The sequence below is a fragment of the Mytilus galloprovincialis genome, chromosome 8 (assembly GCF_965363235.1).
Source record: "Mytilus galloprovincialis chromosome 8, xbMytGall1.hap1.1, whole genome shotgun sequence".
Classification (NCBI taxonomy): Eukaryota; Metazoa; Mollusca; class Bivalvia; order Mytilida; family Mytilidae; genus Mytilus; species Mytilus galloprovincialis.
Genome location: NC_134845.1, coordinates 74,609,817 through 74,636,655, shown reverse-complemented (window position 1 = coordinate 74,636,655; position 26,839 = coordinate 74,609,817). Strand labels below are relative to the sequence as shown.

At 30.5% G+C, this 26,839-nt stretch overlaps 2 protein-coding genes across 2 annotated transcripts in view; one reads left to right on the top strand and one right to left on the bottom strand.

Annotated features, from left to right (window-relative positions):
* Positions 1-20,578, top strand: part of LOC143042565 (uncharacterized) — a 34,298-nt gene extending 13,720 nt beyond the window's left edge. Inside the window, exons 9-19 of the mRNA XM_076214965.1 lie at positions 217-413; positions 779-846; positions 11,071-11,177; positions 11,650-11,755; positions 15,050-15,149; positions 15,530-15,569; positions 16,207-16,258; positions 17,471-17,660; positions 17,792-17,909; positions 18,614-18,704; positions 19,088-20,578. Of these exons, the coding sequence (XP_076071080.1) occupies positions 217-413; positions 779-846; positions 11,071-11,177; positions 11,650-11,755; positions 15,050-15,149; positions 15,530-15,569; positions 16,207-16,258; positions 17,471-17,660; positions 17,792-17,909; positions 18,614-18,704; positions 19,088-19,171 (1,153 nt within the window). The 3' untranslated portion in view covers positions 19,172-20,578. The remainder of the gene's footprint in view (positions 1-216; positions 414-778; positions 847-11,070; positions 11,178-11,649; positions 11,756-15,049; positions 15,150-15,529; positions 15,570-16,206; positions 16,259-17,470; positions 17,661-17,791; positions 17,910-18,613; positions 18,705-19,087) is intronic.
* On the bottom strand, positions 3,519-10,933 carry LOC143042566 (uncharacterized). Its single transcript, XM_076214966.1, has 10 exons — positions 8,842-10,933; positions 8,430-8,498; positions 7,797-7,879; positions 7,494-7,590; positions 7,041-7,111; positions 6,698-6,746; positions 6,358-6,405; positions 5,897-5,985; positions 5,531-5,573; positions 3,519-5,005 (listed from the first exon to the last, which is right to left on the bottom strand). The coding sequence occupies exons 1-10, from the start codon at positions 9,383-9,385 to the stop codon at positions 4,689-4,691; spliced, it is 1,410 nt and encodes a 469-aa protein (XP_076071081.1). The 5' UTR covers positions 9,386-10,933; the 3' UTR covers positions 3,519-4,688.
* Positions 20,579-26,839: the final 6,261 nt, after the last annotated feature.

The window sequence follows — 26,839 nt, the reverse complement described above, 5'->3', positions numbered from 1 at the left end:
ACAAATACACAGTTTAGCTCATCTAAAGACCATTTTGGTAGAACTCTATTTATATAATATGAATATATTTAATGAATTTACACTGAAAAAAAACCCCAGATACATGTAGTACTTTTCAATAAACATTAACATTTAAGAAATCTTTAAAAAGATAAATAATTTATGTGATATTTAAGGTTCTTAGGGTCTCTGGTTAATGAATTTTAATTATTACAGGGATCATATTGGTTTTCCTGTAGTAGAGTGCAGTGCTAATGGTGATTTTATTGTGACTAAACCAAAAGGAACTGGCGGTTTAATCAATGAAGCTACCGTTAGTGAACAGTTGGTATATGAGATTGGTGACCCAGCACATTATTTCCTCCCCGACGTCGTCTGTGATTTTACACAAGTACAATTAGATGAAATTAACTGTAAGTTACATGCATCATTTTACTTCTGGTAATAGAAGTATATTATATCAACATTTTAATGTCTTTGTATATCAACAAATATTTGTGCCATCTTTCAAAATTGTAAGATTACTGTAATTGTTTCCTGTACATGATGTTCATTCAGTTTCAAGTCAGGATATCTGGATTATGTTTTTTTTTGATTGGTAGGTATTGATAGTTGTTGTTGTTTGCTTTAAGTTTACTTAATAAATCATGTTAACTAGTTGTTGAGAGAAATTTTTATGGTTATCTGTTGAACTTTTAAATGCAGACATAAAAGATATCATTATACGTCTCAAACAGTTTGATTTCTTTAAAGTTATTTTTTATATTTTGTTTGATAGCAGGAACTGATGAAGCAGCAGTGTTTGTAACAGGAGCTAAAGGAAAACCACCAACTAGTCAGTATAAGGTAAGACACATTAGAGCCAAATGCATACAGTCAGGATCCTACTTCGTCAAAATTATCTCCCCATTACGCCAGTTCATTTTCACAATCGTAAAAATGGAAGCCATTGTAGCGATGACGCGCTACCAATTTTGCTCTTGGAAACCGATAAATTTATCCACATTGCACCAATACGATCCTTATATATCAGTTATATTTTAAAAGACAAATGTATCAACTAGCTAATGAGCATCAGTTAATGATCTTGTCTGCATTGATTCAACTTAAAACTATTGTCTGATCGGTTGTTAGGTGGAATTTTCGAAAAATCATAAACATTTAAAAAAAATCTAATTAAATATTTCGTGGAAGGGCAGACTAGATTTTTTTTAGTGGTTGAAGACTATAAACCCTAGTTATCACACACAAAAAATTAGAATTTTTCGAAGATATGCATTTTCATCATCCAACTTGTAAGACTGTCGTCAAGTACTTTCAGTAAAAAAATAGCTATTCGAACACACCTTCCCTGTTTTTGTGACTCATTAGATAGGTATTTCACTTGACCCATATATTTCATCTTTTAGTACTGTTATTTTTGTGTGTTATAAAGTCAACCTATAGCTTTAATATATAAAAATGATAGAATCTGAAGCGAGACGATGTATGAAATATTCTTACTTTGAACGATATCAAGACAAAATACTCAACTCAAACACGCCCTAACATAAAAAGGTGCACTCGATTTTCTCTTTTCGATACAATTGTTACCTATTTTTTGGAATTTTTTCTTCAGTCACATAATGGAAGGGCAGACACGAAAATTACTGAACTAATAGATTGATATCTTTTCCGTCCGTGGTAATTTTTTCAAAAAAATCGGAGGTTATGCATTTTTGTCATCCAACTTGAAAGATACACATGTCGTCGACTTGATATCTAATTGTTCTGCTTAACTATGTACTAGATAAATTGAAAACTTATGCAAATGGTGTTTTTGAAATAAAACACCTCGTAATTGAGAAGAAAATTGCAGTTTTGTTTGTTTCTATTAACTTTTTAAAAATTTGTCACTATAGTAAACAATACAGTAAACATTTATCGCCTTCTCTAATAGAGAGCTTCGATTCTTTTGTTCTATTTCAACCTGGTTTCCGACTGCATATGTATTAACTAAGGGCTATTTCATTAAAATGTTTGTGGGAGGGTATGAGGGAAGTTCAATTATTGAATATTTATGCCCAATTTATAGGCATTATGTTTTCTGATCTGTTCATTCATTAGTCCGTTCGTCTGTCTGTCTGTCTGTCCCGCTTCAGGTTAATGTTTTTGGTCGAGGTAGTTTTTAATGAACTTGAAGTCCAATAAACTTGAAACTTAGTACACATGTTCCCTATGATATGATCTTTCTGATTTTAATTCAAAATTACAGTTTTGACCCCAATTTCACTATCCACTGAACATAGAAAATGATAGAGCCAATGGGGCATTCGTGTACTATGGACACATTCTTATTTCAGTATGTGTCTGTTATCATTATGCAAAATTATCTACAAAATGGTTCTTGGTTGTAGGAATATTGTGAAGGTCCCATCCTATCCTCCAACATACATTTTATTAGAATAGCCTCAAGATATGGAGCAGTAATGAAACTGACATAAATCATCAGAGTTTTTCATGGCATGTCAAATGACCAGGACATCACTCTCGTATGGCTTACATCCCTGCCTTATAATATTGGGATTTTCTTGTTAATCAAATGTCAAGTAAATTTTATTTGAACTGATGCCATGGCATAATGCAACTCTTAACATTATTTCATTCAACCCAGTGGCGGATCCAGAAATTTTCATAAGTGGAGGCGCACTTGACTGCCTAAGAGGGGCCTGCTCCAGGTCATGCTTCAGTGATTCCCTATATAATCGACCAATTATTTTCCCAGAAAAGGCCCCCCTCTAAATCCACCACTGCAACCATCACCCCAAAACAGATATTTATACTTATACAGCCAGTATGTAGGGTAGACATTTTTGTTTTTCCAGTAGTTTGTGCTTACAAATATAAAAAAGAAGATGTGGTATGATTGCCAATGAGACATATCTCCAAAAGGGAACAAATGACACAGAAATTAACAGCTATAGGTCACTGCACAGTCTTCAACAACAAGCAAAACAAACACTGTAAAGTTGTTTTCAGGGTATAATTGAGTAGACTGATAAGTTTTTTTGTATGCTCAATAGACTATGCTTACAACTGACAACATATAGCTATACTATGAAAATAAGAAGATTTGGTATGATTGCCAATATGACATAGTAGTTACCAAAAGAGGGGTGAAAGATACCAGAGGAACAGTCAAACTCATAAATCAAAAATAAACTGACACCGCCATGGCTAAAAATGTAAAGGACAAACAGACAAATAATAGTACCAGTACACAAGTACCAACTATAGCAGTCCAGGCAATTACTGAAAACTGTAATATTACATTAAAATGTAATATTACACAAATCTGTAATATTATTGTTTTCTGTAATATAACAATTTTTTTAAGGAAGTAGGGGTTATCTCCCATTAGTTGGTACAAATTAATTTTTCATTACAGAAAAACAAATTTGTTTCTAGGTTTGTTTGTTTTTGTTCCTCCATATAGTGTAGTATATATATATTAAAGTAAAACAGCAACAACAAATATATCAAAATTATCAAATTGAATTTATCATCATTATGTTCATGAATGTTTTACTCAACATTGAAAGCTAACAACTGTTATAGTTTAATCTTCACCTTGTCTAGGAATTAAAGGTAAAACAATTATTCTACTTGCATCGCCTAATGTACATTTTAAATTTATATAATAGTTGTCTATTGAAAGAACTGAACTGGAATAGCATTACGGTAGTGCTGTAAGTTTGATACAAAGGACCATTACAGTAATAGATTGAAGCTTTTACTAAGATAATAAAAATGGTGCTTATCGTAAAATTCCATTTTCATTCCAAGACAAGTTTTAAGGTTGGTAATTTCTTTGATCAATGTACAAGTGTTGTATACAAAATTAAACCCAATGACCTTTGAACCCTCAATGATTAAGAATAAGAATTTTTATTGGTTTTAAAATCCAAACAATATAGGATTGTTCTAAATAAACAAAAAAATAACAAACATATAAATAACTAAATGATAGATAGAAAACAATACAATAATGTTGCATTGAAAATAATAGAGATTATGCAACATACCTCCTCTATGAAATTATCATTTTAAATATCTTGAAATATTACATTATAATGTTAGTCACCAATAGCACACAGTTCATATAAAAATGTATTGACAATTCTTACATTATACATTTCACTTATGCTGTTAACAATATAATTGATTAATAAATATATGACATTCTTCACAAGAAGACTAGGTCTAATAAGTTCTGTACATGTTATGAAAAAATGAAATTCCTCTTCCACCTCTTTATCACATAAAGGACATATACATCCTATATTCTAAGGCTGTTTTGTTGTTGACTGGCAAATATTGGCAAAATTGATAATTTATACAAAGGAAAATATGGAAAAGATTACATGTGTTTTTATTCTTGATTTAATTTGATATAATGAATAACAAAAAGCTTTGATTGAATTTTATGTGTTTAAAAATTATAAATGACATTGATTAGATATTGAACAGCCAAAAATAAATTGTCTCCTTGGGTAATTCTTTGAACATTGTTGAATCTAGCAAAAACACTGTTTTAATACTTTAACAAATGATTTTTTTTCTCTTTGCTATATTAAGGACAATTCACTTTGAAATGATCTTTAATAGAATTTGATGCATGTTATAAACAGTAACTACATACCGGTAGTCTATTGATAATCAATTTCAACAATTTGTAGTTCTGATTGACTTTTGTATAAATCATCAATTTTGCCAATGTTGGCCACTGTCCATAAACGACCATTTGCCAAGCTATTAACATTGACTCTGCAGAGCATGGCATTGATATGTGCTAATGCAGAGTCTTCTTTGCCAGGCCATTTAAAATTTTCACCACTAGGGTGCATATATTTGATCGAGGCCCAGTCCTTGTTGTCTCCTTTGATGGCAGTCACCACTCCAGGATACCATCGATCCTCAAACGCAACTGCATAATAGGAGTTTATCTCCCATGTTGTTTCTGTATCTGGAAGAATAAATTTTATAAAAAGTTCATATATATTTCGTCTTTATTCATTTTCAATTTAATTTCTTTTAGTTTATATAATGATTAAGCGTTTATATCAAAAGGTCAGTGTTTGCAATCATAAACATCTTAAAGCAGATAAAATATAATAAGGAGGTGGGTTTTAGTGGTTTTCAAAAACCACATCTATAAATGTATCATCAATCATCAATCTTATTATCTTTTTATTTTAGCAAGTGGTGTTCAACACCTGTTGATGCTAATAACCCATTATATTGACATATGCATCTAACAAAACAAAATTGTAAACAGGAAATAAGGTTACAATTTTAATAAGGAATTTCCAAAATGTCAGCATTTTTTTTTTAGGGAATAGCAATTTATCTTTTACCAGTTTAATAAAAAAATATTGAATTTATTATTTAAAGAACAAAATTTTAAGAATCAGATTTAACTATTTAGTCTTAATGATCAGTCAAATGACATATTTTGATAGTTATTCATTAAATACATATGTGTGCTTACCTTCCTCTGCAGTCACATCATGATCTGATTGGGAATTTGGATCCTACAAAGAATAAATAAATTTAATTATTTGATTTGATCTGAAGCTGAAATAAAATATAAATGCTAGAACACTAATGATATGTAAGCTTTTTATTTTAATATATACAAAATATAAGAATAGGGAATAGGTATTTTATAAACAAAAACATTAAGGCCCCCAGGATGGCATATGGACATACAAACAATATGACTACATGTATATAAACATTTAGTTAACATTAATGTAAACACACTTTACATGTAGTTTACCTCATGAAAAGTCTACATTTGGAAATATGTAAACTACTGTTCTCTGTTAATGATTAAGTTCATATAAATACTTACATTTTGGATGTCTTGTGATACATCCTGGTCTATATGGTCATTGGAAAGAGTTCTATCTATTTGTTTAGTATTTCTTCGTTTCTTTTTTGCTATTAAAAATGAAGTAAAGCACATTTGTAATTTCTAAAGACGTTACATTTTGCAGCTAAATTGCTTTAGTATCTGTTGATTTTTAAAAAAAAATAACTGATTTTACATACAGGTCTATCAAATATAACTCAATAATTTTTTCATTTTTTCTTGTCATTTGGCATGTTTCAGTGAACAACTCTTGTCAGGATTTTTTATCTTCAAAACGGCAATAACATGAATAAGAAGGAATGATATATGAAAGAATCACATTACAGTTTAAGTATGGTTAACTGATTATCATGATTATTTAAGTGTAGTAAATTGTAAAAGTTATCATGTACCAAGTAATAAAAATACTGGGATATAATCAAAGTTTCTAAGTTTAATACCTGGGGCTTTAATGATTGGCATATCTTGGTCATCTCTTTCTGTAGCACCTAAGAAAAGAAACATTAAAATTAACTCTTATCTATAGTGAAATCTGAGGAGTCTATATATATCTGCCATACAATCAATGATATCCTTGAAACTGGTGAGGGGAGCACAGTGCATTTTATCAGTTATACATATGTTTATATTTAGCATTTTTGTTTATAAATGCTTGTTTTCAAACTGTCTGTCAAATACATATTTTTGGTTCTTATCTTATCTTGTTATCAAGTTAATACACTCCTAATGATTTTGCTTTCCTATAGATTTGAGTAATCATTAAGTGAAACAGAAAAATACCTTGCTGGTCTTGATTGTTAACAGCTATCTGCTCTATAGGTTCAGACAGCTAAAAAATAAAAATAAAGCACATAGTAATTTTTCCTCATATTTTTTTAAGACGCATATATTAGGGAAAAACTACAGTTTTACTTTCTGTCATAACAATTAAGTATATGGTGTCTTTTTCAAATAGTTTACTTCTATAACTTGCTTGTCTTAATTTGTTATTTTATAAATTAATAAATAATTGTTACTAAAAATCTACGTATAAACTAACAACTAATTATTATGAAAATAAAATAAATCATTAATCATATTAAAGTATCACACTTGCTCATAAAAGTAAAATTTGTAAACTCACCACAGGTTCAATAACATCAGTATTCACTTCCTCAGTGACATCCTTCTCCGTTTCATTCGTTTCTTTTGAATCTAAAAAAAATAAAATAATACAGATTAAAAAAAATGTATTATTCTTGAAAAAAGGTGGGTCAATATTTGTAATATGCACTTCGTGATTAGAAACACATAAATTAAGATGATGTTCAAAGTTTACTTTTTGTTTGCAAAGTGCTGAATTTCAAAAGAAAATTTAGTATACAAAAAATTTGTCTTCCATTTTTAGGTTTCTGTTTGGTAAAACAATTAATCACACTTTATCAATCAAAAAATTTAACCATAAAAAATGTATTAATTTCCAAAAAAAGAATTGTAGAAAATACTGCATTACAATTGTACTACCGATACTTAATAAATTTATAAATTTCGCTTGAAATTTTATGATAAAAATGAATTTATTTGATAATAAAGTTACCATAGATCAATTTAGGTTTTGCAGCCTGTATTTTCTGATGCGTTTTGCCTTTCTTTCTTTTCTGCTTAGAAGTGGTAGGCTCTATGTGTTGTATAATCTATCAAACAAAAAATATAATGTTAACCATCAAAGCATTTTTATTTCAAACACAGAAATTAAATTGATACTATGATAATAATAATAATCTTTATTTCGAGAACACGGGAACTGATTTAATAATGCTGATGACTAATTTAGTTGAGCGAAATCAATACAACTTTGAAAAAGAAAATGTTTGGGAAGTTATTGAAAATTAAAACAAACCTCAGGTGCATTGGTCTCATTAATCAGTCTAATTGGTTCCCCAATTTCTTCCTCCTCCTCATTGTCATCCCTTTCTCCTGATTCTAAAAAAAAAACACGCAAATTAGACACTTTTCAATCCTAGGTATTTGTTCTGTTGCCTACTTTTTTGAAGTTTAAGTTTTGCCTCTTCTTTAGTTTCTGTTTAACTCATTGTTTAAAGTCATGCATATATTTGTGCCTGCCCTAACTCAGGAACTTTAGAATATGGCCTTTGTTAGTCTTGTAAATTTTTTAAAATTTTGATTTATATCTAAGCAATGCTAAGGTAATGATCATTTTCCTGAACTATTATGCATGCATGTTTCTCAATTTTATTCTTGGCCATCTCTTTCTGGCCTATGCAGTGGAGTCTCAGTGGTTTCCTTGAGCAGTTTTTTTGAAAGTACCTGTTTTCATTCTTGTTTCTATACATTATCCAATAGCTTTTTAAATTACTGTCCTAGTCTTAGGTTGAAAGTTGTCTCGTTGGAATTTATACTTCATTCTCTTTTCTATTTTTTTTATAAATATGTATATGTCTTAACTTTTTTTTAATTATTATTTTCAAAAATATACGACAACTTTTAGGTGAAAAGTAGTAATTACAGTTACCATTTATCAGTTTTCTTTTTGCAGGTTGGCTTTTCTTTTTCTTCTGCTTTTGTTTAGGAGAATTTATTTCTGTGAAATAAAATTATTTTATAGTATACACAGTCAGTAAGGATGAAAACATCTATTTAAACAAATTTTTCAATTAAAGTGAAATATTTTGCTAGAATAGGTAGTTCACATGATTTCAATAAAATCTGATAAGGGGCGTTATGTTGATCAATAAATCATGTGGTGCAATCACACACTGTCTATGAGATAAATCACATTTTGACCTCAGTTCATTAGCTTGTTATCCTTTTTATTATCTTATAGTTTTGATGCAATCATTTCTGAAAATTCCAAAATCATCAACTAAATCAAGATGAAATTAAAGTTTAGATTTTTTTTTAAATCATACAAATTATAGATTTACCTAATGTAATTGACTTCTCATGTTCAACTGGAATGACTTCAGTTTCCTCCAGTTGTTGTTTCTGTTGGTGTGCCAAGTGTTTTGACACACCAGGCCCACATGACAATTTGGATGGTGTCACAAACTTTATAGCTTGAGCCTGTACTTTTGGAAGGAATTCCTCATAACTTGTTGATTTGACGAATTCCTCCTGTTTAAGCACAGGCTCAACATTTTTAAGTCTGTGGAGAAATTCTCCATGGCCACAATATTTAATTAGTTGCCTCTTCTGCACCTCATCCCTTACACAAAATATAAGGGAGAGATCTATTGTTTGCAGATCAGCTAATTTTTTTATGTTTTTAACAATCTGCTTGATAGCCATGGATTTTATCCTCCTTTCATTGGACCTTACGGCATTAAATGCCTCATCAGGAGTCTTATATTGCTTATTTTTTCCTGGCAACAGCTTAGGTGTTGATATGGCGTTGCCGTCCTCATTGATTTCCCTATTGAAAAATAAAAAAAAGATGTAAATCCTTTTCAAGATTCTAACAAATACCATCCCCCAAAAGATTAATCAGTTACATGTATACAAATAATAAGAATTTGTTTACCTAGGGCACTGATTACCTTAGCTGTATGGAGAAAACCTTTTGGGGATTTTGGTCCTCAAACAGCTTTTCAATGTTGTACACTATTTGTCCTTACATATACAATTGTTTTAATTTGAAGCCTCTCTGATGAGTCTTGTATCGACAAAAAGTGTGACTGGCATAGTAAAATTATAAGCATTTTCCTTTATCTAGATATTTATTAACAAATGTGTTGTTATAGCATTATATATATAATGTTTATAATGTTTATTGAGTAAATGCACATTTATACCCCAATGGGGCTGAAGGCACACATAAATCAACACAATACATCATACAAAAATAGCAACAAAAGAACAAAACAGTATATACATATATGTATCTTTCATGCAGTTGTTGAGTCCAACCTCCTCAGTGACCATGACTTTTTAACAAATGGAGCAGCATACTGCATAATTGACGGACACGAAAGACATAAAACCAATTTATCGGAATTATCAATATTATCTATATCAGAAAAGATATTTCTAACTTTCTTCAAAAATTCAAATCTCAAATCTTTACTTTTTATACATGTAAATATATATGTTCTTCGTTATCTATTTTATTTAGACAACAATATTGACATAAAAGTTCTTCACATTTTATATTTTTGTATCTACCCCTTTCAATTTCCAAAATATGGTCACTTACCCTTAATTTATTATTTTTTTTCCTTATTTCAAAGTTATTCTCTTTGAGTAAATAAGTTTCATATATTTTTTTGATTTTACTATAGATAAATAATTTATTATTTTCTGTTAAAGAATTTAATTTTTTAAAGAACAGCTTTTTATATTTGTCTTTTATAAAGTCAATATTTTGTATATCATATATATTTAAATTATTTTCATGAGTTATATTTTTTACAAAGGTATACCAAGAATAGGTTCCTGTTTCATCCAACAGTTTAGTTGTGCAATAGGCATCATATAACAACGGATTAATCTCTGTGTTAGATACTATTGCCACATATTTTTTAGTGCTTGAACCTTTAAATATACATCTATTGGATATTGTCCTAACTCTGCCCTTGATGCAATGTTTACTGCTTTTCTACTTAAACCTAGAATTAATTTGCAAAATTTTAAATTCACCTTTTCAATAAAGCTATTATCAATTGATGTTAGTAAATCAAAATCTTTATCATTATTTACCGCTCTACTCTTAGATCTTAATATTTTTTCATAGTAATCCATATACCTAATTTCTGAGTTATACATTAAAATTGGTTTTATTAAAGATTCAAATAGTTTTTTATGTATATTTATACATATATATTTTCTATATTATTCAAATATTTAAACAAACTGAATAGAACTTTTGTGTCTTTTTTTAAAGTTCCATATGTGATGTATGGAATTTACCAGAAGCCTCTATAATATTACCTAAATATTTATATTTTAATACTTTTTTTCTAATTTATAACCATCCAAAGTAAACTCTGCTTTAGTGTACATATTTTATGCATTTTGTATTGCAACTGAACATTAAATGGTAGTTTAACCATTTGTTAACCAAAACATACATATTTTTGCAAAACTTTAGAAAATACATGAAATAAAAACACTCAGTTTGTGCAATCTTCAATTTGTTTATTTATTTATTTTTTCAGTCAAGTGCAACCTATGCAGATGGTTACCGATCTACAGCTGTGGCAATCATAAGAGGTCCTAATACCAAACAAAAAGGAGAGAAAACTGCAGATCAAATTATTAAAAGGTGAAGAGACTTTAAGTAACAACAAAGTTGATGTTAAAGATTATTAAAATAAAAGTGTTTTTTAAATGAAATTTACATATTGATATGGATTAGGTAAATTTTACAATATTTAAATAGAAAAATGGTAACATCTTCAATGTGACAGAAACTAAGCAAACATCACAAAATCATGTTTTTCTCTTATTTCCTCTTGTTGTGCTTATCTGAACTCCTGCTTTGCAATTTCAATTTTGAAGTGAAAGCAGGGGCAGATCCAGCCATTTACGAAAGGGGGATTCCTTACCAAGAACATAGGGGGAGGGGGTCAAACTAGATGTCCCTATTCAAAAACATTGATGATTAAAAAGGAACCCCCACCCCCTGGATCTGTGGATCATACATGCTTGACTTCACAAACTTGAACCTGTAAATTTAGTTGGAACCAATACCTCTGAATGAACATATGTTATCTTGAATAGTTCTTTATTTCCAGATGTAGAAGAATATTCAAGCAGTTGAATTTAGAAGATTTCTCCAGGGTGCATATTGAAGTTTTGGGTGCAGAGCAAAGCTATGGACCAATGACTAATTTACCTCATGTAATGTTAAAAATGATTTATTCTTTAAATCTGAATTTACATGTTTTGAGACTGAAGATAAAATATTATTCTTTTGAACCAATTTTTATAGATTTCTTGAGTACAAATGAACCATGAATGTAAATATTCTACACAGAAAATATTTATCATAGGCTTTTATAAAACAAAATAACAAGATCATGTATCTACAATAGATATAACTTGTCCTTAAGCCACCAAAATTGGTACACAAAAATATAAATAAATCCATATTATATCCACCAAAATTGGTATGCAAAAATATAAATAAACCCACATTATGTTATTTTAAAGTTGTGTATACTCTGATATCAAAATCTGTACTTGCATATCAAATACATGTAACACTCAAAAGTGCTGAGCAAATACTGTGGATTCATTTGCTTTCGTGGATTTTTAAAAAAAGGTTCTTTTGTGGTTTTTAAAACAACCTAGAGAAAAATTTGTACTAAGTTGAACATTTATATTTGTGAATCATCAAATCCACAAAAAAGCCAAGTAAAAAATTAAGGAAACTAGAAATTCAGACCCAAATTTAGACCCTCATTAATCAAGTGCTAATATTTATTGATATGGTCCTCGATGCTCTTCAACTTTCTACTGCATTTGTCCTTTTTAGCTGTTTATATTTGAGTGTCACTGAAGAGTTTTTTTATACGACCGCAAAAATTGAAAATTTTTTGGTCGTATATTGGTATCATGTTGGCGTCGTCGTCTGCGTAGTCGTCGACGTCGTCCGAATACTTTTAGTTTTCGCACTCTAACTTTAGTAAAAGTGAATAGAAATCTATGAAATTTTAACACAAGGTTTATGACCACAAAAGGAAGGTTGGGATCGATTTTGGGAGTTTTAGTCTTAACATTTTAGGAATAAGGGGCCAAAAAGGGCCCAAATAAACATTTTCTTGGTTTTTGCACTATAACTTTAGTTTAAGTAAAAAGAAATCTATGAAATTTTGACACAAGGTTTATGACCACAAAAGGAAGGTTGGGATTGATTTTGGGAGTTTTGGTCCCAACAGTTTAGGAATTAGGGGCCAAAAAAGGGCCCAAATAAGCATTATTCTTAGTTTTCGCACAATAACTTGTTGGAAATCACGCACAGAAGAGAATGTTAACGTAACGCGGCATTATTGTATATCCAACGTTGTGTACTTATGACGTTATCTTGTACTTCAGTCATCAATACAAATTCATACAGTTTAGACGTCTTTGTTATATTACATGCAGTTTTAGTAAAACCACTTTAAGATATAACTTTATTATAAGTAAATAGAAATCAATGAAATTTGAAAACAAGGTTTATGACCACAAAAGGAAGGTTGGGATTGATTTTGGGAGTTGAGGTCCCAACAGTTTTGGAATTAGGGGACAAAAAGGGGCCCAAATAAGCATTATTCTTGGTTTTCGCACCATAACTTTAGTATAAGTAAATAGAAATCTACGAAATTTAAACACAAGGTTTATGACCATAAAAGGAAGGTTGGGTTTGATTTTGGGAGTTTTGGTCCCAACAGTTTAGGAATAAAGGGCCCAAAGGGTCCAAAATTGAACTTTGTTTGATTTCATCCATAATTGAATAATTGGGGTTCTTTGATATTCCAAATCTAACTGTGTATTTAGATTCTTAATTTTTGGTCCCGTTTTCAAATTGGTCTACATTAAGGTCCAAAGGGTCCAAAATTAAACTTAGTTTGATTTTAACAAAAATTGAATCCTTGGGGTTCTTTGATATGCTAAATCTAAATATGTACTTAGATTTTTTATTATTGGCCCAGTTTTCAAGTTGGTCCAAATGGGGGTCCAAAATTAAAATTTGTTTGATTTCATCAAAAATTGAATAATTGGGGTTTTTTGATATGCCAAATCTAACTGTGTATGTAGATTTTTAATTTTTGGTCCCGTTTTCAAATTGGTCTACATTAAAGTACAAAGGGTCCAAAATTAAACTTAGTTTGATTTTAACAAAGATTGAATTCTTGGGCTTTTTTGATATGCTGAATCTAAACATGTACTTAGATTTTTGATTATGGGCCCAGTTTTCAAGTTGGTTAAAATCAGGATACAAAATTATTATATTAAGTATTGTGCAATAGCAAGAAATTTTCAATTGCGCAGTATTCAGCAATAGCAAGAAATCTTCAATTGCACAGTATTGTGCAATAGCAAGAAATTTTCAATTGCACAGTATTGTGCAATAGCAAGAAATCTTCAATTGCACAGTATTGTGCAATAGCAAATATTTTCAATTGCACAGTATTGTGCAATAGCAAGAAATATCTAATTGCACAATATTGTGCAATAGCAAGAAATTTTCAATTGGAGTATTTCTTTGTCCAGAATAGTAGTTGAATCAACTTAAATCATTGTTTTATACAATATACAATGTATATTCGTTTTTACTACCAACTGATAAATTAAGACAATCTTTACCATTCAGTGATAACAAGCACTTTATTTTACATTTTAATATTTTATGATGTATTTAAATGAGTAGTTATTGTTGCAAACTCCATTAGAAATTTGAATTGAGATCAGTTTTGGAAAAAGGGAAAGGGGGATGTGAAAAAAAAAATGGGGGTGGGGGGTTAAATTTTTTCATTTCAGATTTCATAAATAGAAAGAAAATTTCTTCAAACATTTTTTTGAGAGGATTAATATTCAACAGCATAGTGAATTGCTCAAAGGCAAAAAAAATATTTTAAGTTCATTAGACCACATTCATTCTGTGTCAGAAACCTATGCTGTGTCAACTATTTAATCACAATCCAAATTTAGAGCTGAATCCAGCTTGAATGTTGTGTCCATACTTGCCCCAACCGTTCAGGGTTAAACCTCTGCGGTCGTATAAAGCTGCACCCTGCAGAGCATCTGGTTGTAGATGAAATCGCTCTTGGCATAGATGATTTGAATCCTAGTGTATATGATGAGTTCTTATACTGTGTATTCATTATTATTCGTTGGATACCAATATTTGTTGTTTTAATGGGTACAGGCAAACCACGAATTTAAATGTTCAACGAAGTTTAAAATTTTACCAGGTTGTATGCAGATTTGTCAAAACCACGATATTACATAATATCCAGGTAGAAGCAAGTTTTCAGCAATCCAAGAACATTGGTACCCACAAAAATAAATGAATCCACAGTAGATCATTCTTTTAAGAAATTTTGGACGATAAATAAAAACACCAAAATGATCAAAGGTCCAACTTTGCTGAAGTAAAACTGTTACTGAGTGAGATTCGTTTAAACAATTTTAACCTTTTCTTTTCAGGGCAGCAGGGAATCAGTATTGTGGTTAGCTGTCCATCATCATCAGAAAAAAGCTTTAGAGTTCTTTTCTAAAGAAATAGCTCCAGCTGGTACTGGCATGGGTAGGTAACTCACATAATTGGAAACCAGTTTATATTTAAGATAAGATAAAGTTTATATCTGTAAGAGAGTTTCATGTTAAAAATTGTGATGCCTTTCTGCTTATTATGCAGAACATGTATGCTTTGCTTCAGTGGCTGAATATTTTGTACAAAAAGAGCGGGTAGCATGTTTGTTTTAATTTTTTTATAAGTTGATAAAAAACATAATTTAAAGCATCTATTTTAAGTGTACCAAGCTTTGTTATACCTTTTAGTTACTTTTTGTTTTAAAACTAAAAACAAAAACAGTGTTTTGATTTTAAGTGATTGCTGTTAACCTCAATAGATATGTTTTTCAATGATTTGTTGTTAAACTGCATATATATTCTTTATTATAATAGCTCCAGGACTTACAGGCCTGGTTGGAGGAAGACCTAGAGTGTAAGTTATGTAATATGGTTTTCAATGTGCTTTATTTAAGAGTTGCATGCCTCTTTTTGTAATTTTTATTGGAGTGTAAAAGCGTTGACTGAAGCACATTTTAAAAAAGTCTGCATAATCAGCACTTTTATAATCCTTTAAAAGAACAAAAAGAAGCATTTAAATCTTATAAATGTGTATTTATGTATTTATGTACAACCATGAAAATACAGCTATAACAAATTTTCTGTTTGTTTTCTGATGCAAGTAGTCATGAGAAGTATGTGCTGTCTTGATTGTTGAATTTTTTTAGGAATACTTTTTGATGTTGGATTGACTCATGATTGCTTTCAGCCAATCAAAAGTTCTTATGAAATATACATTTCAATTTATTGTGGTAACTTACAACAGATAGGCCATCAACACAGACGAAAAAATAAACTCCCACCTCTCTGAAAGACTTAACACCACCAAATAGGGTCCAGACAAAATGTGAATATACTGGAAAGTAGTACTTGTATATTTATGAAAAAAATATGGAATATAAAAAATTATTTGTGTACATTAGTTGAACTCGTTTCATAAAAAAAAAATATCTGAAAAATTTGTACTGATAAACGTGTTTCTAAAACAAACTTCAGTTGTTTTTCTTTTACAGATCACCAATATTGAGACTGTTTTCCTTCATGTATCCTAAAAAAGATATTGAGGTATGCAAGTAGAATCTCTCTTTCAAAGATAATGAACCTGTTTTCATCCTTTTCTCAATCTCTATAGAGATTGTAATTTTCATAAATGGCATTTGTAATTTAAAATTTAGACACTGGTAAACCATTTGGAACAACAAAGTGGAAGATTTCCCTTTTTAAACTCCACACTTATTGTGTGGTGACTTTTTTTCTAATTTTTTTTGTTTAAAGATACAAAGTATTTTAAAATTTCAGTATAATAGCTAGACAGAAATACTGTCTTCTACAATAGCTAGACAGAAATACCGTCTTCTACAATAGCTAGACAGAAATACTGTCTTCTACAATAGCTAGACAGAAATACTGTCTTCTACAAAAGCTAGACAGAAATACTGTCTTCTACAATAGCTAGACAGAAATGCAGTCTTCTATAATAACTAGACAGAAATACTGTCTTCTACAATAGCTAGACAGAAATACTGTCTTCTACAATAGCTAGACAGAAATACTGTCTTCTACAATAGCTAGACAGAAATACTGCCTTCTACAATAGCTAGACAGAAATACCGTCTTCTACAATAGCTAGACAGAAATACCATCTTCTACAATAGCTAGACAGAAATACAGTCTTCCACAATAGCTAGACAGAAATACTGTCTTCTACAATAGCTAGACAGAAATACTGTCTTCTACAGTAGCTAGACAGAAATACAGTCTTCTACAGTAGCTAGACAGAAATACCGTCTTCTACAATAGTTAGACAGAAATACCGTCTTCTACAATAGTTAGACAGAAATACTGTTTTCTACAATAGTTAAACAGAAATACAGTCTTCTACAAAAGCTAGACAGAAATACTGTCCTCTACAATAGATAGACAGAAATACCGTCTTCAACAATAGCTTGACAGAAATACAGTCTGCTTCAATAGCTAGACAGAAATACCGTCTTTTTTAAAATCATTTTTGTTAATCCTAATCAGTGGTTTAGTATGTGTATGTTTCTGCAATAGTTAAACAGAAATACAGTCTTCTACAAAAGCTAGACAGAAATACTGTCCTCTACAATAGATAGACAGAAATACCGTCTTCAACAATAGCTTGACAGAAATACAGTCTGCTTCAATAGCTAGACAGAAATACCGTCTTTTTTAAAAACATTTTTGTTAATCCTAATCATTGGTTTAGTATGTGTATGTTCATTTTTGTGATACAGAAATGTTTCATTTTTATAGATTGATATTTCCCTAAATGGCAACCATGTTGAAAAATTTGAACCTCAGGAAATTCCAGTAGCTGAGTATCCTAAGGCCAAGGAACAGAATGTAGTGGATGAAGTAATAGTACAGACAGGGAACAAGTCATACAGATTGGAAGACCTGGCTTACACAAGGAGTGGAGATAAAGGAAATATGTGTAATATAGGTAATCAGTGATACAAATAGTATAGTAAAACTACTCACATAAATTTGTTATGTTCAGCGATGTTCTTCAGACATCAACCACAATAGTTTTTTGTCTATGTTATAGCTTTAAACCTTTCATCTTTGTTTTAGGAGTAATAGCCAGACACCCAGCCATATTACCATACCTAAGGCAGCAGTTAACATCAGAAGCTGTCCAGAAATACTTTTCACATTTATTTGATAATCCAAGTAATGCTTCTGTACAAAGGTCAGTCATTTAAATTTGAATTCCACATTAGTCATATAAGCTTTATGTCTGTCAGCCATTACAAAAAGTCATTTGTGAAATATGAAAATTGAAAAAAAGAGGTAAGATTGTAAGAAAAAAGTATGATTATAGATGGTCCCTTAAAGTGCCAAAAATGCTGGAATTTACAATATTTTTTAAATAAGAATTTTTGATAATTGAAAACAGTGGTAAAGGCAATTTACTTTAATGAGTTGAGTATTCACAAGACTATTTTTACCCTGATGATTATTTGTTTTCCTAAATATAGTGTAAATACGCATGAATTAAGAATTATTTATATATAATCATTCATGGGTTTCACTTAGCGTTGACCTTCAGTACTGTATAATAACTTATTCATTTATATGTCTCAAAATGTGGAAAATAAATTGTCTTTTTCAAAACTTTTTCAAATGCTCTTAATAAGTTGTTATGAAAGTGAGGCCAAAGATACCAGAGGGACATTCAAACTCATAAGTTGAACATAAACTGACAACACCATGGCTTAAAAAGAAAAAAAACAAAAACAGACAAACAAACAAACAACAGATCATAAGACAAACAAAAACACAGCAACAAAAATCACATCAAAAACTAGGGGGATCTCAGGCGCTCTGGAAGGGTTAGTTCTTAGTTTTTTTTATTTTAATACTTGGATATAAAGTATATTTATTACTTCGTAGATACTACGTTCCTGGTATACATGGAATGAACTTTGTCTTACCTGAATCGTTAGGAGGAGGTGGTGTTGCATCCCTACGAAGTGACCCTCAGGTAATTATAATTATTCAAAATAACAGGTTGAAACTTATTTCTTTGGATTCAGTTATTTTGATGGATAGCAATTTTCTTTGAATAATTAAAAATTGTATTTTCATGAATATTTGAATTCTTGGTTTTAGCAAAGTCTGCATTAAAACATAAAAGAAAATTTAAGTCTTTTTTAAGTATTTGAATTAGTGGCTTACCTTTACCCACTCAATCCACAAACATTTATATCTCATGAATAATAGTGATTCCACAGTAGATCACAAACAAATAATACACTTTCACCAACATGATGCCAGTTAGATCTCAATGAAATAAGGTAGAGTTACTCCCCTTAATTAACTATATTTTTAATATTGTTATATAAATACTCTTGTATATTATTTCAGGGCAAGGCGTATGGACAGATGTTGTTGGATTTTATTGTGAAGGACGTCCCAGATATGGATCAGTATTTGAAGGAAATTAAGTGATGACTAAAATTACTTTGATATGACTATCATTGTTTTGATTACAATGTTCAAAGAAATATGTCAACATGTTAGTTAGAGTATTTGTCTGTATTTGTGATAGTTTATATATATTATACTTCTTAAGCATTCAAATTGCAAATTATTTGACAATTAATAATCAACGAGAATGCAACCGAATGACCCAAAAAATCATGAAGAGGTTAAGATATGATCTTGGATAATATATAAATGTTTATAGGCTATAGCAAGATCTAAACCTAAAATCTAGAAATGTGTGAACAGTTTTTATCTTCATGTTTTACACACACTTTTTAGAAAATATGGAAAACATCTTATTATGGAAATGATTTCTAGTAAACTTATTGACAGATAAGCTATTGTTAAGTCTATGTTTGTTTTTTTTGTTGGGTTTCTTTTTCATTGACATTTTCCCATCTCTTTATTTTGTGATGAAAGGTTGTTAATGTTTTGATTGATACCCATAATACCAAAATAGTATTTGTATGAATGTTACAGTAACAAGAAAGCTCTGGTTAAAAAAGATATTACTAAACATTGAAAATGTTCTAAAATTGTTGAAAATTCAAACCTCAGGTATAACCAAGCTACCATTTCTGGACATTTTAATGACATTATTTATATGTTGTAGCATTCTACAGACAAATTGTTGTATTTATTATTTTTCACAATCTCATGACATGTAGTTTTTTTTTTTATTGTATTTAGAAATCAATGATTATGAATGTTCTACAAATATTATTAAAGATGAAAAGGGTTTTAAACCTGGTTTAAAGAAGAAGTGGATTGGGCTATTTGATATCCTTTCTTTTTGAAGTCAAGACATACTATTTTTGTCCTCTTTATTCTGGCATATGGCATGTGGCATATTTATTTCCATAAGAGCACTGGATAAGCTACTGGAATATGCAACATTTAACATTTTCAGAAAAGCTAACGTTAAAATGGGAAATTGTAAAAAAATATATGTTGAACTGCACATCAACCCTACCTTTTATGCAAAACAAAAAATCTTTATAAACACTGATTAACAGATGGATTTTGATTTCTCAAAGCAGGAAATTAAAGTGTCATAAGACATAGTTTTTTCATGTAGAATAATGGAATAAGCCTGAAAAGAATAACACAACTAAAGGAAGATACAATTTTACCCGAAATGGGTTTGAGGGTTAATGTTTCCAGATGTGCATACATAACCAACTATATAAATACAGACTCTATAAAAGGTAAAATGATACTGGATTTGATTCAAATGGTAAATTTACAAATAGGATAACTATGTATGTGTTATAAGTTCAAAAACGGGGTAAAAATATCATTTCAATGTTGTAACTCTAATTTATTTAAAAATAATCTAATTTTGCAAATAAACAGATATAATTCATTTTATTTACTTGCTTTAGTTTGTTAAGTTGCCACACACATGTTATAAAAGAGTGTTCATGTACTTTTTATATTTAAGTTGTTCAGAACAAACACAGGATTAGGTTAAAATTTACTTTTTGGGGTATTTAGTGATTGCTAATAATTGAGGAATACAAGAGGAAGATAGATACCTAACTCTCCTAAAACCAAAACAAACTGACAACGAAAAACTAAATACAACCTATAGACAAACAATGGTCTACAAAACACAATATAGAAAACTAAGAACTGAGCAGCATGAAAACTACAATAAACCAAGGGTGATCTCCGATGCTCTCAGAGGGTATGCAGACTCTGTTTTACATGGATATGAATTCAACTTTGGACTTGGAATATTGGTTAAATAGCTTCCTTGTAAGCAACATAATTTATGACCCTAGCAGGCCATTCATTAGGAGGCGGTACCCGCTACTTTTACCCTCCTATGCTATTGACAAGTACCGCCTAAATGTAGGAATTTTTATATAAGATATTCATGGAATAAATTGAAAAGTACCACCTAGAAATGTGGAAAGTACCAGGCAACATGAAAGATAATGAAACCCCTGCCCTAGTTACCTTGTCAAATATTAAAAAAAATGTGAAGTCGCAAAAAATACCAAATGCAGAGGAAAATTCTTACAAAGTCAACAAATTATAATATCTAAAGATCAAACACATCAAACCAATTGAAAAGAATTGAAAACAACTGTCAAATTCCTGACTTGGTACAGGCAATTTCTCAAGTATGAAATAGTGGATTAAACCTGGTTTTATAGTTAGCTTAACCTCTCAATTGTATGACAGTCATATAAAATTCCATTATATTGACACCGATGTGTGAACAAAACAAACAGACATAATAGGTAAAAATGTCAAAAATTAGGGTATAGCAGTCAACATTGTGTTATAAGCTTTCACTATAAAAAGACATACAGACAAAGCACATTAGCTAAAATGAAAGACAAGAATTCAAGAATTTAACATAACACAATGACGGGATGTATAAGTACAGAGCCATGTCATATGTCACAAAGAAAGTCAAAAAGGCATATACACATAGCACATTAGCAAAAATGAAAAACATGAATACAAAAATATACCATAGCACAAAAAGGGATGTATAAGTACAGAGACATGTCCAATGGATATCACCAACAACACTTAAAAGTAAAAGTATTATTCATAAAGACAAACAAAAGAATACTATTACACTTATTTAAGATGATAAACAACATTAGTACCCAGAATCTATACTTTTCGACTATTATTATTTATTTGTGAAGTTGATAAGGGATATTTATCAACAAGAACTTGGTACCTTCCAATGAACTTTATAAGAAGAAGGTCGAGACGTTCTTTGACATACCTCTGGCTCATTAACTTTCTACTCGGACACTGGTAACGTTTTACAAAATCTGAGAAGATAGTTAGCTACATCAGTATCAAAGACAAAAACTTATCAGTATTCACTGCGAAGAGCACAAACAAAAGGACATTTTTAGGGATCATATATGCTGTAAAAGAACACCATTGTTTCAGCCTCATTTACAAGGTATCTTTCAGTATTGTTTATTTCTGGTTTAAGCTCATCAGGCCAAATACAGGGTTTGCCATCACTTGTCACCTACTGTAATTTTCTTCAAAGATCTACTGAAATTACTAAACATCTTTAAATAAAATTCACATATTTTCTCAATGGTGATAATTTCGGGGTTGACATTGGATTTTGGTCCATGTGTTTTTAGTAATGATATAACATTTTAGATTTTTATTGCTGTATGTTTGTCAATAACTTGTTTAAAAAGTTTATATAAACAAACTTGTTTACAGCATGATAAATATATTTATCTGTAATTCATACATTTTCCTCTGGTACGGTACTCTCAGAATCGGTGGACTAGTTGGGATAAAATATTTATTAAGTCCATTGTGAGTGGACAGGGTAAGTATGTACTTTCCCTTTAATTCTCAAATTATCGCATAATATTTTCCGCAGTAAAGCATAAGTATTTTAGGTGAATGAAACACTTGTCATCGTTTCAGTAAAGTTAATGTAGATTTTTTTACTACTTTGCTTATATTGTTTGCAAATATGAACAGGAAATTTATGAAAAAAACAATAAACTTAAAATATTTGCGTTATCTGCAGTATAATTTGATATATTGCCTTACTCTCCTGCTCTGAATTTCAATATTCTAAGCATGACTGTTAATGGTCTGTTCCAATGTGTCTTCTTTTTCTGTTTGTTGAGAAGGATGTTCAGTCACTGTTGAGTGTTACCGTTCATGACATTTTAGACGCAAGACAAAAATAGTAACCAAAAAGGTACCTCTATTGCATGACAGAAGCAAAATAACAAATTAAATACAAATTATGGGTAAAATATTTCATTCACATAACCCCAATAGGAAAAAAACTTACAATTTTGCTTTTTGAAATATTTGTAGATCTTGTTTTACTGATCATTTTTGCTATGAAAAGATTTTGTTAAAACCCTGCTTTGTTCTATACCAACACGCTGAGCTGATTTTTTTAACATGCTAGTTCACAAGGTAATAGTCCTCCATTAATGTATAACCCTACCCGGACTCGTTATTCTGATTCAAGGCAACCAGTCTGCTGTTCATTCTTACTGCAGTGTTCTTTGTAAAGAAACAGCATGCCAATTTTAAAGTATAGTTTGACTCTGTTGGTCTTCAAACACTGAGAACGCATATGACGAGAATGAATACTTTTCTACAGATTGTTACTTCAATATTGATAATGAAAAAAAAAATCCTTTAAGAACAATTTTGAAGAATGTACCAAGTAAAACAACTATGAAGCCTATGAAGAATGTTTCAACTAAAACAGCTGAAGGAAAGCACCCATTAGCCTGGATTAACATTAACAAAAACGACGTATGGAACAGAACCCATGATAATTACAAGAAAAACCAGGAGTCACAGGCGAAAAGTAAAATGGAACCATGAATAAAGAGGTCAAATCAGCTGATGAAACTATGGTAATAACCTTTTTTAAAATAAACAAAGTTGATACTTTACCACCGGCAAATAAAACGAGAAACATCAATGTTACCACCAGTGTAGAAAAAATAATAGTAAACAATATAAATGCCACCAACACAATCAAACTTGATTGCATTTATTCATGTGTACGGAAGGAAATGTCAACAGACCTGACACACATCTTAACTCACTTATTTCAACAGTACATCAATCGTAGTATCATACCTGACGAACATCTGCCCTCTTTTGGAAAGGACTAAACAATAGAGTATATATACCCACAAAGCAATTGGAAATACTTTTTGGTACCGTCAAGATCTTCATGATCTTCATTAATCTTCATGTATGTCCTCGGACCACCAACCAGAACAGAATCATTCATATTTAGCTTTATTCCGAAAACTATTAAGGGTTGAAACTCAATATTAAAAGGTTGAATCAGATCAGTTATTGTTAGTTAGGGAAGGATGTATTGGGATTAATCGCTATGTGACAGACGAGGGTGAAATAATGTCCATCGGCCGTGTCATCGTACCATATTAAGATCAGTACCCTTTGTACTATCCATGACTGAGGAAAATTTGGTGGTTTAAAATTATTTTTGATATAACGTCTAAAATGGTTTCAACCAATCCTAAAAAATCTATATACCTTTTGTTTTATCTATCAAATGGTAAAACTCGTTAAAAATTGACTTATATAAGGTCAAACATCATTAAAACAGCTACAATTACGCTTGTTTTTCTAGCACTTTTGGTTTTAACACCTTTTGTTTTAGAAATAGAATAGTCAGTACGCATACATTCTTTTAGATTCAGACAGTTTTTCTTGAACTTTTGACTTTAACACCAACTTTTTTCAGCTTAAGAAATAATGATTTTCATTTAGTTACATTCTGATGTATCACACTTATTACTTTAAGCAATAGGTCAACAATATTGTTTTTGTATATAATGATTGTATGCAAAAGATGTTCATGTACGTTTGCAAGGGATCGTCTAATCTTGACATCAGTGTCAAGGATCACGTTTATTCTTCATTGATAAATGATCACACCTGTAGCTATCAACATATAATCTTTTTGGTCAATGCACAATATGTGTGAATAGGCTATAACGATATAAATCTTCAAACCTACATGTGAATAAGGGGACCTCGATAGCATAGCGGTCTAAGAAGTCGAACTTCTGTATCACTAACTTGTCAACAATGCGGTTGTGAGTTCGAATCATGCATGTGGCAGGTGCGCTTGACTCTCATTCTAATTGACCAGGTTGGCAGGTTTCCTTGACAGAAAGTCGGTGGTTCTCTCTCGGGAATTTAGCTTCACCTCTAAAAACTGACCGCCACGAAATAGCATGAGAGTTTAACACCAATCAATCTATTAAAACCTGAATGTGAACAATCTTTATGTGCGTTTGAGTAATATCCAAGTAATTAACTAATATCTCAATGTATCGGAGTGAAATCAATGGGAATTGTTTGAATTTTCAGTCTGAATATGATACTCGAAATTTTATTACCACCAGAAGGCATATTCGAAATTGTATAGTTTTACTGCATTTTTTTATGTTTGCCTGAATAATCTTTTACACATATCTAAGCACGTTTGGCAGAGAGAAGATCCTCATAAAATATCATAACATAGTATAACATAACGGATATATATGTAAAACCTTTGCAACAACGCCGGGAAGTACACTGGTGGCCTGTTTTGTGGATAATTTTCTGTCCCTATACACTATACCCTCATGTTCCATTGACATTTTAATCTCGTCCTTAACCCTTGTCATTTGTAAAATGTTATTTTTCTGGCACACCTTATTAATCGAGTCAGACCATTGAATTTTGGATTGAGATTTTCTGAGGAATGGACCATTCTTTTCATACGGCAAAATATTTGAACCACTGAACATTGAGAACTTCCTTAATTGGTTAAACATGTTAAATCAGAACTATTCAACAGCGACCACAGTCAGCAAAGCATTATTCACTATATAATGAAATATTTGGTTCGTTACATTAGAGTTTAGGCTCTATATTCTCAATCAAGTAGTTGAGCTATGAGTGTATAGTTTTTTTTAAAATCTTTGGTTGATTACAATTTATATATAGAAAACCTGGTACTACTGTCATTCAAACAAATAAATATATATTATACGGTAGTATCTATGTATGTTAGCGTTTGTTTTTGTTGCAGTTCTTTCCCCCCGTTGTTTCCTCGTATAATCGATGTGTGTTCTCTTGGTTTTAGTTTGTAACCTGAACTTGTTTTCATTTGATCAATTTATGACTATTAAACAGCGATATACTACTGTTGCCTTTATTCAAAATAGAACCTGAGTTTGCATTGTTTTTTTCATACATTTCGGTGTTGTCCTATCAAGATTCACAAGAAGGAGCATCTTGACCCAAAAACTACTAGTTGTGTGTAGCTCCATAACAAAAAATACATGTATATTAGTTTCTTATATATGCTTCCGTTAAATCAATATGATTAAGTAACAGTTCAACGCGATTAAAAAAGGTCTATAAAATAACAGGTAGGAGACATCCTATCTTTAAGTCTTGTTAATGAAACACAAATGCACAAAGAAGAACATATAACAAAGATACAATCATTGTATTCTATTATACAGGCATCGTGGCCAACATAAAAACAGGTACAAATCAGACATGGGGCGAATTACATTGCAATGTAATGCATTATATTACAATTTCTTTGACACAACCATGCATTATATTACAATTACAATTACAGTCATTTATCAAAGTCATGCATTAAATTACAATTACTTTTGCAATGTAATGCATTAAATTACAATTCCTTTTGCAATGTAATGCATTAAATTACAATTCCTTTTGCAAAGTAATGCACTAAATTACACATTACATTTGTAAATTTCTTATTAAGTGAATAGAAAAAACAAACATTTTGAAAAACAACATGAAGTCACAAAAGATTCTAGCATATGGAGTAACTGTTCCTTAAATTGAATTTAACTATACATGTTAAAAGACTATTCTATACTGCTATTACAGTTTTAATTGTTTTAACTTAATTATGGCACCCTCAACGGAGTTGGGGTGACATATTGTTATTGTTCGTTTCTTTTTTTCTTATATTTATTCTTCCACACTTTTTTGTCCATGCTATTTCTCAGAATTGGCTTATATTGATGGAACTATACCATAATGCAGACCACTATATGAAATTGTGCAATCGGGGTATGG